Genomic DNA, 14,451 nt, shown 5'->3' with positions numbered 1-14,451 from the left:
CGGCGTTCTTTATTTTTTCGGAAACCTAGAGACATATACTACAAATTGGTTAAGATTAATCCTTCTAATTAATCTTCCATCAAAAATTCATTTTTTTATGCTTATCGTCTCTAAATTGACTAGCCCGGATCTACGGGCGTTACAATTATCTCCCCCTTAGGATGATTACGTCCCGGAATCATCAACGAAAATAGGACTTGTATAATGATTCCATACGTTATCTTTCCATCCTAAGTAATAACCATGATGCTCAATCTTACACCTGCTGTCACTACTTTCAATCGTAACCTATAAGTTACAAAATAAATCCTTACTGAGGACTCCTTCTTCTTCTTAGGATAAGTACTTCCCCTTATCTATTGTAACAGATCGACGGGTCATGTTCTAATGACCTTCATCAGATGATGCAACGTCTAGACTCAAGTCTCTTTGAGTCAAATTCCAGAATGGAATATACCTTCGTTCGTATCTTAATGTGATATAATCACATTTTAGCATATAGCATTTCCAGCTACAAGCTTCATTAACCACGAGAGCGATGCTATCGATCGCATTAATTTCAACCTTCTGACTTTAGTCAGATGCTACATCGAACTTGGTCCTCCGAACCATGTAACAAACTCATCGTAGTCGGACTCAATTTGATATGACCACTAGGGTCGGAATAACAACCAACTTACTAGTCATTACCGAAACAAGGGTAATGACATATCCGAATAAAACAGAATCAATCACTAGTTTCTTGGTAACCTTATGACTTTCCTTGATCCAAGCGTGAGTCCTGTGCTTCCAGTAGTATAGATCTCTACTACTATTCACACCTACTCATACTCGTCCCAAGTATTGTCTCGCAGTCCCCAAGTCCTAAAATCACAAAACAATTTAACACATACGAATGTGTCCAATTAATCATAAATTTTCCTAGACTCTACTAGGACTTCTTCCACGAGTATCTTCAATCATTAATTCTACTTCAACTTGGTTGGTGATAGAAATTCCAGACAATGGGGAACTTCAAGAATTACACCAACCATTCATCATCCTGCCAATCGGAGGTGTACTTCAGACGTATCGTACCCCTCTTAACGTTTTGTTATTTTATTAGACATATTCTAAAGGCAAGATACCACTCTTACAATATCTTCTGATAGGTATCATTCACTATCATAAGCCTTTCATTTCCTCCATCTACTCAATTCTCTACGAGTCTTCACCATAACGTTTTGTACACCCAAGCAGATGTTCGGTGTACCAGGAGAGAATTTAAGATAAGAAAGCTTTATTTACGATAGACGTATAAATCTCCTTATCACTTCGAAGCGCTTATATGCTAGTTCTAATATCGTAGTCATACGCTTAGAATCCTACACACATAAGGTTTCCAGATCCGGTCGGCAACAGACCATAGATCCGAACAAATAATGGCATATATGGCAAACATATAGCATTTAGCACATAAAAGCATTTTAGGCATCTTTCCTAAAATAAACTAGTGCTCGTGTCTAAATTATGGTAGACACTCATCTCACAATCATCACTTAGCATTCTAAGTTTAAGTCTAGAAATCCTACAATTTCTTAGTTCGCTTAAAGTAATGCTCTAATACCAATTGTGACATCCTCAATTTCACGGCCAGAAAAGACCGATTTCGTTTATGCTTTTGAAAATAATTTCAGAGTAATCATTTGATTAAACGTGTTGCGGAATTTGTTCCCAAAACCAAACATGATAAAAATTTATCAAAACCTTTCTTTAAGAAATATATATTTTTATTTCATAACAAAACCTTGGGATGTCATGTTCCGATACAGATCAAAAGCATAAACAAGACATTATAAGCCTTACACAGTTATTTACAACTACTGGCCTATAATCCAAAATCACTCATCGTCATCATCCGACTATGCTCGGGGTCCACTACCTGTAATATAAAAAGCTGAGTGGGTCAGGCTTGGAAGCCTGGTGAGCATATAGGGTTTCAACCCACAATACATAAATTTATTATGCTTAAACATCAATCAATCAACCAAATTAACCCTAATTACCCATTCCCGTTATCCTCACCTTACGTCCCTAAAACAACTATCACAAGGGACCTAGCCTAAGGATTTTCATTAGGGGTGACAACATTGCTTCGGGGGTTCCTCAGCAATTTATGTCAAATAAGACAACCAACGGGGTGACAACATTGCTTTCCTCAACAATTTATGTTAAACCAAACATCCTGACATAAACTAACCAATAAGGTGACAACATTGCTTTCCTCAGCAATTTATGTCAAACAAGACAACCAATAGGGTGACAACATTGTTTTCCTTCAACAATTTATGTCAAATAAAACAAACATCGGGGTGACAACATTGCTTTCCCTCGACAATTTATGTCAAATAAAACAAACAATAAGGTGACAACATTGCTTTCTTCAGCAATTTATGTCAAAGGGTGACAACATTGCTTCCTCAGCAATTTATGTCAAAGGATGACAACATTGCTTCCTTAGCAATTTATGTCAAAGGGTGACAACATTGCTTCCTCGGCAATTTATGTCAAAGGGTGACAACATTGCTTCCTCAGCAATTTATGTCAAAGGGTAACAACATTGCTTCCTCAACAATTTATGTCAAAGGGTGACAACATTGTTTTCCTTCAACAATTTATGTCAAATAGGCACGAAGTCACATCGTCTCCAAGGTTTATACAACAGACACTAACAACGTCGATCCCCATGTACTGATCCTATACAGTGATCTTACTAGATCTAGCCTAAAGGATCGATATGAACAACCAACTAACGGAACTGCTTCAGAAATCCCCTAGCAGCAAACAAGGATCGATAAAGATATCGAATGAATGGAATACGTTTAACCACGAACCTTTGTTCGTAAAAGAAATAACCACAAGACAATTAAGTCAGGCGTAATTATCAATGCCTAGGCTGTGGTCTGAATATCGTGAGGTATATAACCCCCAGACTCACCCCTATCTAGCATCGGAAATGAAAACACTGACTAATGCCTAGGCTGTGGTCTGAACCCCCAGACTCAGCCCTATCCGGCATCGGAAAAGAAAACACTGACTCATGAAGCTCGTCCGATCACTTCACAAAAGAAACGAAGACTCCAAATCTCTTCAAAATAAAAGCATAGGGAAAATACTAATAAAGTACTCCCATATGCTCCCGTACCCCGACACGTAATAGTGTCAAAAAGAAGAACTAACGGATGAACACATAGTTCAAAAACACCTAAGGAACATATAGTTCAAGAACACTTTATGAAAATATAGTTCAAACATACGTACCGATTACAAGTCTACTAACGTTCCACTAGACTATCTAAAATAGTCTGTGGTCGTTATCTATACTCTACTAGATGACTAGACCATCTTAAACATCGATACCTCTCATCACTTTTATTTCATCACACATCAACTATCTACCCATGTTCTACCCAACATATTTGTAGATAAAAAAATATATATATACAGTTTAAAACTTGTATAAAATATCAACACAACAGTCACCTCAAATAAACAATTAATATATTTACACATAGCATGTATTTTAAGGTAAATACTTTATATATATGTGTAAGGTGAAAGTGACTATACACTCACTTGATTTAACGATAATCGGGCTGCACTTCGTTGCCTAAAACGATCGTTTCTAATAAAACGGGGAGTTTTATTGAGAAATCGGGCTCTGCGAAGGGTCGGGCTTCAAAACCGAAAAGATAAATTTTCCGGCTTCTCGGGCACTCCGGGACGTGTTCCGGGCATTGGAAATGATCTCGGGGCATCGGGGGAGGTTAAGATGAAGAAAATATGGAGAAAGGGGCTAAAAATGGCAATTTCCCAAATGTAGCCGAGAAGGCTCGCATGCCTTCTATATATAGGGGTCCGAAGGTCGGCTTAGAAGGGAAGAGTCAGCAGGCGAGACACGCGGCAGCAAGAGCTTCGGACACGTGGTCGGATCCGGAGGAGGACACGTATGCGAGGGTTCGGACACGCGAAGGGCACGCGGCGCCTTCGGATTGGGCCAGCGAGGCTCGGAAGATCATTGGACCGCACCCTCGCTCCAATCAGCAAGCGACACGCGTGTTGCGCACGGGCTATGCATGCGAGGATCACGTGGCCAGCACCATTCCTTGCGAATTTTCTCGAAAATTATGCCCATTCTTGTAAAATCCATAACTTTCTCATACGGGCTCCGTTTTTGACGTTCTTTATATGCACGCGTAGGTAAAATTACGCTCTACAACTTTCGTTTAGACTTCGTCGCTAATTTTGATTTTAATTTTTAAATTATTATTTTTAACAGACCGGGACAGGAAATCCGTTAAAAATTCATAACTTCTTCATCCGACGTCCGTTTTCGTCAGACTTTTTACCGTTGTGCTATAAATGACAAGACCTTCGATTCTTGTTTAGGTCGTGTCGGCTAAAAATCTCTCAATCTAAAATTCGAGTTTTTTAGCTGTCTACTGCTAAGCTAAAACTTCCAAAAATCATAACTTCCTCATACGAAGTCAGATTTGGGCGTTCTTTTTATCGAACTTCTCGGTTTAACGACCACTACGAGTTTCGTTTAGATCACTAAGGCTAAAAAGTAGTTTCTCAAAAACTCACTTTTTACGATATTCAGCACCGTGCCGGTTTTGTCGCGAAACTTCGACAGGTCATAACTTTTTCGTTATAACTCGGATTTCGGCGTTCTTTATTTTTTCGGAAACCTCGAGACATATACTACAAATTGGTTAAGATTAATCCTTCTAATTAATCTTCCATCAAAAATTCATTTTTTTGATGCTTATCGTCTCTAAATTGACTAGCCCGGATCTACGGGCGTTACAATAAGGGAGGCCACAAGTCGCAGATTATGTTCCTTAAATAGGGTGCAAACCCTAAAAATTAGGGTTTCTCTTTACAACTCCTACTCGTCGAGTTGGGGCCTTCCGACTCGTCGAGTAGAACCCAGGCCCCGCGTCCCCATAACAATCTCTACTCGACGAGTTGGAGCACCCCAACTCGCCGAGTCCATGCACAGAACCCTAAAATTATATAAATTAATCAATACCTGGAATAGGTGTTATAGTTCTTGTTCATCTTCTGTTCTTGGTGAACATGGAGCTTTGAATCAATCTGCAATACCTCAACGACTAACGACATTTCTACCCTCTTGTATTTAGAGTTGTTTTGACATGTTTGATCTCGCTTGTTTACCGATTTAAAGATAGATGTTGAGGGGCACATATCTCGTAAGAAGGTAAGTCATTTATTACGTTTTAATTCAAAGGATCTGCATAATCTGCTCTTTATGATTCACCTGAAAAAGCTGCACATTTACCTTTTGAATTATTCTTTTTTGACTATTTCGCTTACTCTTATATGTTTATTCTATTTTGTCATGTACCATGTTTTCTAGAATTAATGGTAAATTTAATACTAGAATGCAAGTACTCCATGATATAAGGATTAAACCCCTTATTGTTGATGAGTTATACCTTGTCTATGATTTACGCTGATTCCACCTCAGTGTGATTGAGACAATTTATCTCTCTCCTATAATTCTTCTACTTAGAACTTGATGATTCACTGTGTAATACCACACACAGATAAAAGTTCGAAAATTTGTGCTGATCGTTAGACTATGTATAGTAGTCTATCACACGTACCAACCTATTCTTAGCCTTATTTCTTCTTTAAAATTTTAGGATTCAACATATGATACCAGACGATGATGAGAATTTGAAACATCTATGTTGATGGGCATATCATGTACCGTGGCATATTTGGAACATCTATGAAAGAAGTTAAAGATTCGGTTTAATAGCCATACACTGATAAAACTTCGACACTAAATGTCGATGGGTACATTTAAAAACCGAAATGTATTTCATGCATCACTCTCCTCTTGTCCCTGTTCTTCTAAAAAAAGAACTTCATGATTCAGCGTAAAAAACCATACGCTGATGAGACTTCGCAACACCATGTCAATGATCTATAGAGTAATCACATGCTATCAGGAGACATCACCATCTAGCCTATTATTCTGCTTCCACTTATGCTACTAAATTAAAAAGGGGGAGATTCAAACTCTCAGGAAAACGTAATCTCTTTCTAAAGGGAGATTCCTCATCTCAGGGGGAGCTGAAGCTGGATGCAAGTTTTTTTTCGGAACCAAGTTTTGACATCATTAGATATGGGAGATTGTAAGGTCAAGTCTTATGATCTGATGAGTCAAGAACTAACATACACTTTCCACCAACGCCGATGCCAGTGTCAACGCAAGCTCTAGAACTCCATCGTCACCGTGTGATCTTTTGTACAATTGTATTTTTGTTATATGTAATTATAGTATTCTATTATATTTTAGATAACTAATATGCTATCTCGGTGATAAGTATCCGTTTATATATTAGATTAGAATCAATCCCTTGGTTGAAGGGATTATCAAAGATAGATTTGTATGTAATCATGTATAAGGGTAAAACCTTAATAGATCTTGGTGTTCGTATTTGTGATCCGTTGTGTGCATCCTTTCTCTTGGTGATAACTTTTTCTTAGTGAAAAACCATCTTTTTGATAATCCTTTGTTGTTCAATATAACTTGTTTGTATCCGATCTATGAACCTTCAAAACTATCATCATCATGGCTACTTATATGTACTTATCTACCTCAGAATCTAATTAGCGTATGTGCATTTGGTTTCTTCATTGAAATCTAAGTGGCTATCATGGTGCATACCAGGAACTCTGAAATGGTTGATGCACTTTACACAATGATGATGGTTACATATGATCTTTGGATAGATAAACAGATTTGATTTTCGTTAGGCTTGAGATAACTTCTAATAATTTTGGTTAAAAATGTTTAACACCAAAAGAAAAAAAAAGAAATTGCTCATGTTAATTTTGAAATATTAATAGTTAATTAAACATTTGTGTCCTTGCTTCAGATGACATTTATTGATTTTGGTTAAATTTTTTTACATTTAATAAAAATTAAAGATATTTAGTTCATAAATGAAAGCTTAATGACATTTAATAATTAACTGAAAAATTAGATAGGGAAGAAAGGGTTTGGTCCTTGCGAACTTCTATGTTAAAACTTTCTTATTTTGCCGATTTCATTTTGTTTGTTTTTCTCAGTTTGTTTGTAATATATGTGATTTTCTTTCATAAGAAAAGATAAAATCATTCTCTTTAATAGCTTCACCATTCACTTCAACAGATTTGATTTTTGTTGGACTTGATCTTTGTGGAGAATTATAAAGTATGTTGCTATAGAATTGACACAAAAAAAAACAAAACAAAAGTACGTCGTTATAAAGTCGTAAATGTACAATCTACAGTTTTAGGTATGGATCTTTTGCCCTTTATTTCTAATATTCATTGACAAATTCCACATTTTCTGATTTATATGAAACTTATCTTTGTATATGCGCAAAATGCAAATGATTGATCTAATTAACAGTGAAAAGAGGTAAAATGGCTAAAATTATGTAATTTTAGCATTGCACTTTTATTTCGTTTTTGTTAGGACAGAGCTGATAACATAGTATCTCAAAGTACTATGCTATTGCATTTCCATTTTTTTATGTTGTAACTAAAAACTGAAAGTATGATGCTATTTTTTGTAATAAAAATATTCAAGTAATCAACTGTTAGTCCTTTTGAATTGGCTGTTGGTGATTTTTTTTGTTCACTTCGAATTTTGTTTCTAGCTTGGAAATGTAAGCGTTGAGAAAGATGACATGTTTCTAGAGGGTACGATATGATTGAATAGACCTACATTATCTTCATGTAGTTTGTGATATTAAAGTACATATTAGATTTAGTTTTTTTTTTTTTTGGAACCGGCCAATAAAATTATATTAATAAAAGAAAAAGAACACGAGAAATAGAGACAGCCACAAGTCAGTGGCGGAACAAAAGGTCCAAAAACAAAATGCAGAGAAAACAACATGAAACAAGAGACAGATTAAAAGAAAGGGCATTGAGACCAATTTTTCCAAGCTAATTCCGCCATCTTACCCCTGTTCATCACCCAAAGAAAAGTCACAGACTTAACTATTTCTATGACTTTATCAGGTGGTAGCCGGTTTTTCTTAAAGACTCTTTCATTCCTTGCCTTCCAGATACACCATAACATACCATAACAAATTACCACAATAATTTTCCTTCTTTTTGCGCACGACCCCCATGTAGCAACAAAATCCAATAAATCGTTCACCTTGTTGAAACCACCAACTTGCACATTACACCACCTCCATATCCCATCAGCCACCTTTTTTTTTGCAAAAGAGCAATCCACAAGAGCATGGTCTGGGCACTCATCTTTCTCCTCGCACATACGACATGTCAATGTTTCCAAGTTTACCCCTCTTTTTGAAAGCTCCGTTGCGGTAGGAATTCTACCATATTTCACCATCTGAATCATGATACTTTCAATGGTATTTTTTTAATCCATTGGACATTATAGTTACTGATGGGGGTTGATAATCACACATTTTTCTAAAGGCGCACACTGTAAATGATCCGTCCGAGTTTAAACCTTACCATTATTAGTAATCCTCCCTGGCTTTAAGGTTACCTCTTTTAAATATTTTTCCTTTTGTTTTCAAAAGAAAAGAAACAAACGAATTGTAAAACAGTAACACCAAAAGAAACAAAAGAGAACAAGAAAAAAAAACATTAAACATTTGGGTCGTGGCTTGAGATGGCTTTTATTGATATTGGTTAATTTTATTATTATTTTTTTTTTACACATTAAAAGAATTTAAGCTTATTTAGTTTACAATACCAAAAAAAAAAAAAAAAACAAACCCGGCCGAACTTTTTTATTAGCTATACATAAAAAAAACATAACTATTCTCGAACGATTGTCCAGAATCCTACTCCTTTATCGTGGATATATCTCCAAAATGATTTATTAATGACAAAATGGTTATTTAAAAAAAAAAAATTAGTTATTTCGTTTATTTAAAAATTTATTTATCATGTTTTAATATGATTACGACCCACTTTTTTATATTAAAAACACTAGAAGAAAGAAATGGATTGCGATTTCCTCCTCAGCCCACCAAGGCTCCAAGAGCATCTACTCTCCGACTTCTGCCTGTTCGCAAAAGGCTACGACCAGTTACCATCGCTGAGTCTTCATGTTTTTTCCATCCACTTGAACCAGCGACCAGCACCTTTACTTCCCTAGGAAACATTAGGAAGATAGATTTTTCATGGAGGTATGAGGGGGGTTCTTGGGCACGGCAAACGGGGTACCGGCAGCTTATGTGGGGGTTCTCGAGCGAAGAGAGGGGGCAGAAAACATGGGGGACTGATGATAAGGCCAACAGCAACTGAGATGATGAGATCAAACAAGGCGACGTTTCCTCTTAGACGAGCTAGAAGATGGCAGTTTATTTTATTTTTTTAAAAAGAAAATACGGTTATCTTATAGATAAGTTTAAAAGATAAGCATTTCGTAAATATTTATTTAAAAGACAATATTTTGGTTAAAAAACTCGCCATCTTACCCCACATTATTGTCTTCTACCCCATTCTTCGTCATGACCTTCTCCTAATTATCTGCAAATAATTAGTAGTGGGACGTTTTTAAGTGCAAGTATCATTAGCAACCGAGAATGCACTCGTCTTATCTGATGATATTGGTATGCATCAAATTTCCCTTGCGGTAAAAACATTTCAACAAATTCACAGACTGTAATAATTCACACAACCAGATTTTTGAATAACAGAAATTCGACCTTTCTTTGTTCTTGAAACAAGAAAGTGATATATTGATTTGCAAGTTACAGAAGGCTGATAGTTATAAGACAATGATCTTATTTTGTTATGGATTTATATAGTTAAAGTAATATTTCCATTGATTTAGAACTCAAGAAATTATTTCCGAAGTTATGTTAGGTTGTTGGATTTCATCAAGCTTCTGTCGAATATCAGTAGTCTCTTCCTTCAATCGTTCATTCTCCTCGAGTGCCTTTTCGTGTCTCTCTGCTAACTGCTTCAAATGCTTCATGATACTCTGATTATCAGTTCTAAGATGGACCAGTTGTGACAAAAGCTCATCCAGTTGCTTTTGTTTCCTTATCCTAGATCTTCGAGCTGACTCCCTATTTGATATCATTCTTCTGCGTTTTCGCTCGCCTATGATATCATTTTGTTGCGTGTCAGCTTCATCAGAGGTCGAGTTGTTGCTAACGGAGGAAGGAGGTTTTGAGAAGTACTCGGGGATGTTGGTTAGGAAATTGCTCATATGGAGAACAGATATTGGATCTCGTATGGTGAAGTTGGTGGAGAAAGGGGATGAGTACTCTTCAGGAGCCAAATACTGGAATTCTGATATTTGTCGAATCATGCTTATAATAACTGATAGTAGACCAGGATTCCGGATTCCAATTTCCAAAGGAGGTTTTTACTTTGTTGGTGATCAAGGTTGAGAAGATAAGAGAAAAAAGAGTGAGATATTGAATTTTATAGGCGAGGCGTGAGCTGTCTTACCAATGTTAAAAAAATGATAAAGATAATCATAATTAGCTTTGCACCAATGGGTTGTGTGGTTAAGATAAGTGACCTAAATTAGAATGTCTCTACAATTAAAAAAATAAAGAAAGGCTAATCAGCAATCACCAAATACGAAAAATTTGAAGGTAATTACATGTTAATCTGAAAATCCGTTCCAATTTTTTTGAACGCGTAACGTTTCCCTATTTAATGTGTTTTAACTTTCAACTAAATTTTTATTAGGGAAATTGAGTAATCTAATTTTTTTGAACGCGTAACGTTTCCCTATTTAATGTGTTTTAACTTTCAACTAAATTTTTATTAGGGAAATTGAGTAATCTAATTCTTATAAAGGGATTTTCTAATATGTGCCATAAGGGCACATATAAGAATTATTAATTAATCGCAATTACTACCATAATTAAATGTTAAATACGTTAATTATAAGAAATATTACCATAATTAAATATAAAATTCATTAATAATCTCCATAATTAATGGATTTCATATTTAATTATGGTAATATTTTTCATAATTAATACTTCTTATATGTGCCCGTAGGACACATATTAGAAAATCCCTTCTTATAAATGAGTTTATTAATAAAGATAATTGTTTTTTTTTTGTTTTTTTTTTTTGAAACGTAACTATTTGCTCCTGAATATTGTATTTCGGAGTACGTACGGCCATTCTAGAGTTTGGACGAATTCCATAATACGATATTCCATAATACGATATTCCAGAGTATTTATTTTCACTCCGGAGTTTGTGGATGGTTGGTAGGATGTGGGTCTGGAATCTGACATCGTCGTGTTTTCCGAACTGAAAAGTGCATTTCGGACTGCAGTCTGGAATCCCCGTACATTCCAGAGAGGTAAAAATAGGGTTTTTGTGTGTTTTTTCTACCATTTATGTTGTTCGTTTGTTTGTTTGACAGTTTTCTTATACGTTTAGGAATAAATATGCATACAAAATTATTTCGAGTGTCAGTTTCTAGTAGAGGACAATGACAACGTATCGATGAATTTATACAATATATTGCTCCAAACTACACATGATTTGATGTAGATATAAACAATGATATCAACTTTGTTGGGTTAATTATGTTGGTTGCTTCCAAATCCAGGTTAAACACTAATCAAATACATCTATCTTTTCAATGCCCTGCATCAAATATAGTTATGCCGATTCTTGAAGATAGTGATGTTAGATATTTTTTTAGTTTGTTAGTAGTATGCCTCCTAACACAATACAATTGTTTGTTGTTAATAATGTTATGGAAGGTCGTATTTATCGATTTGTCGGGGAAAATTGTTCTGGTGGAAATGAGTCTTCTAGTGATGGAAGTAACCAAATTTGTAATTTATTACCTATGGCAACCGGGTTCCTTCTTACAATGGCCCTATAGACGGGGTGATTTTAGTTATAAAGGTAAGGTTGTTACTGATACTTCTCCTACAGTTGATGTTGATGAACCTGTAAATGATTAGCAAAGACTAATGTTGTTGGTTGACGATGGTAATATAATTCCACATGGAGAGCCACTTGAACATTTGGGTTACACCGAATTTGATAGGGATGATACTAAAGATGAACAGGATGAAATTGAGCCCTTACAACCCGAAACCCACAACAGGAAAAGTGTTAGGGGTCAAGATCCTGAAACCTATCCAGGATCCCGAGTCTTAAAAAAGTTTCAGGAACCCGAACATACATCAGGATCCTGAACACCGCCATTATTATTTCCTAACAAGTTTAATGGCTATATTTCTTGTTTATTTATCACATGTGCAGAAATGGTCAACATAAGACTCATTCACAACGAATAATCACTCAACCAGGCTTAAAACCCGAGAATACCAAGTCAAAGCACGTTGAAAATACCAGTTTAACAGGATCCCGAAAATATCAGACTGTTAGTTACATAACCTAGACTATAAATACACTTGTAACACTCACACAACATACACAATTCTCTAACACCTTACCCATTTAGACTCACTTTATAATTTCTAATTATGTTATCAAGCTTATCTATGTAATTCATTCTTTAATCAATAAAATCAAACAAGGCAGGTGATGATTTTCACCTCCGAAGATTTAAGATCCTAACAAGGATCAATGATTTTCTTTGTAAACCACTCTTGTCATTTTAACTTCAATTTGATTCTTGTATTAGCTACAACACCACATCCTCTCATACAACTTGCTTGATCTTCATTTGATCAATTTTTGACCAAAACAATTTGGCTCCCACCGTAGGGCCGTGGTGTTCATAATTCTCAAAAATCATGTCTACACATCCAACTTTATGTTCTTCCTCTACTCCTCCCATTTCCTCAAAGAATCTTTCACTACCTACAAACAGACCCACGGTCAGAGGAAAACTCCAGATACCTCTAAAAAGAACACCTCTGCGATCATGAGCCATGAGAATCTAGGATCCCTGGATTCCAGGATCCTCCTATTCTGATCTTTAACAACAAACTCTTCTCCATGGTGAAGATGGTAAAGCAACAACTGAATCAACAACAGGAGGAAAACAGAACATTGCTCAAAGAAATGGAAAGAATAAGAGTAGAGATCCACAAACCATGTGAAACAACACCTTCGATTTTGCAACCCAGTATACTTGATTTCAACATCGCATGATCCCTAGGGAATCGTCAAGATACTACAACCTCGGCACCTGCTGCTACTTCAACTTGGGGAGCAATCACATATAATCAAACCAATGTGATGAAGGATCCTAACGAAACCCTCACTACCCTTAAAAACCGAGACACTGGTAACTTACTAAATAATAATGCATTTAATACTAACTCTGAGGATCTTGATTCATGTATAAGTCCTATCAAGACTAGGGAGCTTCAAAAACTGAGACAAATGATCTCGAGTGTACCATGAATAGTTCAACCTATACCAGAAGCATCCCCTACAAGCCATATGATCTCGAGATTTGGTCCTATAATAGTCAATACTGAAGTTCCAAAACACTTCTAGACTCCTAGCATGAAGCCTTATGACAGAACTACATATCCCGAGGAACACGTAGCGGAATACATGGAAAGAATGGAAATCATTCCTATCCCATTACACTTAAAATAAGCTTGTTTATGCAAGGGTTTGGTTGAACCCTCACAAGATCAGCCTTGAAATGGCTACTTAACGTTCCTCCTTATTCCATTACATCTTTTGCTCATTTAGTTAATCTTTTTAGAAACCGGTTTTCTTATAGCATGACATTCAAAAGGATCACTAGTGATCTATATCGACTAGTCCAGGATCCTAAGGAATCCCTTAGAGATTTTTTAAGCAGGTTTGCCAGAGAAGTGTTGAATATCCCTAATATTGACATGGTTGCTGCTGTGGAAGCCTTTAAAATGGGTCGAAGAAAGACTCTCCTTTCTACGAAGACCTTGTAATGACTCCATGCAAAATAATGGACAAAGTCAGAAGCAGAGCACTAAAGTTCATTAGGCTGGAAGAAGAGAAGGAGATCCAAAAGAGGAGCTACTCTCCAAATTCATACGCTAATCCCAATAGAAAGGCCGATTCCTCGGCCGAAAGATCCTATAAGTCAAAACCTTATTCGAAACCTGATCATCAGAGGGTTAATGCCCTTGAAGATGAAGGATAGGAGGATGAATTCCCCAGGATCACTGACTATTGTTTTTATATGGATGTTTCAAGTTTAATCTTTACGATGCAGGATCTTGAAAAAAAATAAATCGAGTGGCTTGAAATACAAGTGTAAATGGTGTGCATAGAACAACGATTTTGGCTACATCAATGAGGATTGCATTAGCCCTCAGAAAGGAGATTAGCTATCTCCTAAGCAAAGGAAATCTTAAAGAGATCCTAGGAAGAAAATGAGAAAGTTCGAAGGAAAAGGAGCAGGATCCTGCAAACATCCTGGAAAAATCAGGA

General features: G+C 36.1%; 1 protein-coding gene and 1 pseudogene across 1 annotated transcript; both read right to left on the bottom strand.

Annotated features, from left to right (window-relative positions):
* Positions 1 to 7,981: 7,981 nt before the first annotated feature.
* LOC145164683 (uncharacterized) lies at positions 7,982 to 8,431 on the bottom strand. Its single transcript, XM_079083392.1, has one exon. The coding sequence runs from the start codon at positions 8,429 to 8,431 to the stop codon at positions 7,982 to 7,984; it is 450 nt and encodes a 149-aa protein (XP_078939518.1).
* Positions 8,432 to 9,741: 1,310 nt separating this feature from the next.
* LOC145163011 (basic leucine zipper 43 pseudogene) lies at positions 9,742 to 10,448 on the bottom strand (annotated as a pseudogene).
* Between the last annotated feature and the right edge of the window lie 4,003 nt (positions 10,449 to 14,451).

The sequence above is a fragment of the Lactuca virosa genome, chromosome 3 (genome assembly GCF_052849685.1).
Source record: "Lactuca virosa cultivar CGN04683 chromosome 3, Lactuca_virosa_CGN04683_v6, whole genome shotgun sequence".
Classification (NCBI taxonomy): domain Eukaryota; kingdom Viridiplantae; phylum Streptophyta; class Magnoliopsida; order Asterales; family Asteraceae; genus Lactuca; species Lactuca virosa.
The sequence above is the reverse complement of the archived record's forward strand: the minus strand, read 5'-3'. Positions and strand labels throughout refer to the sequence as shown.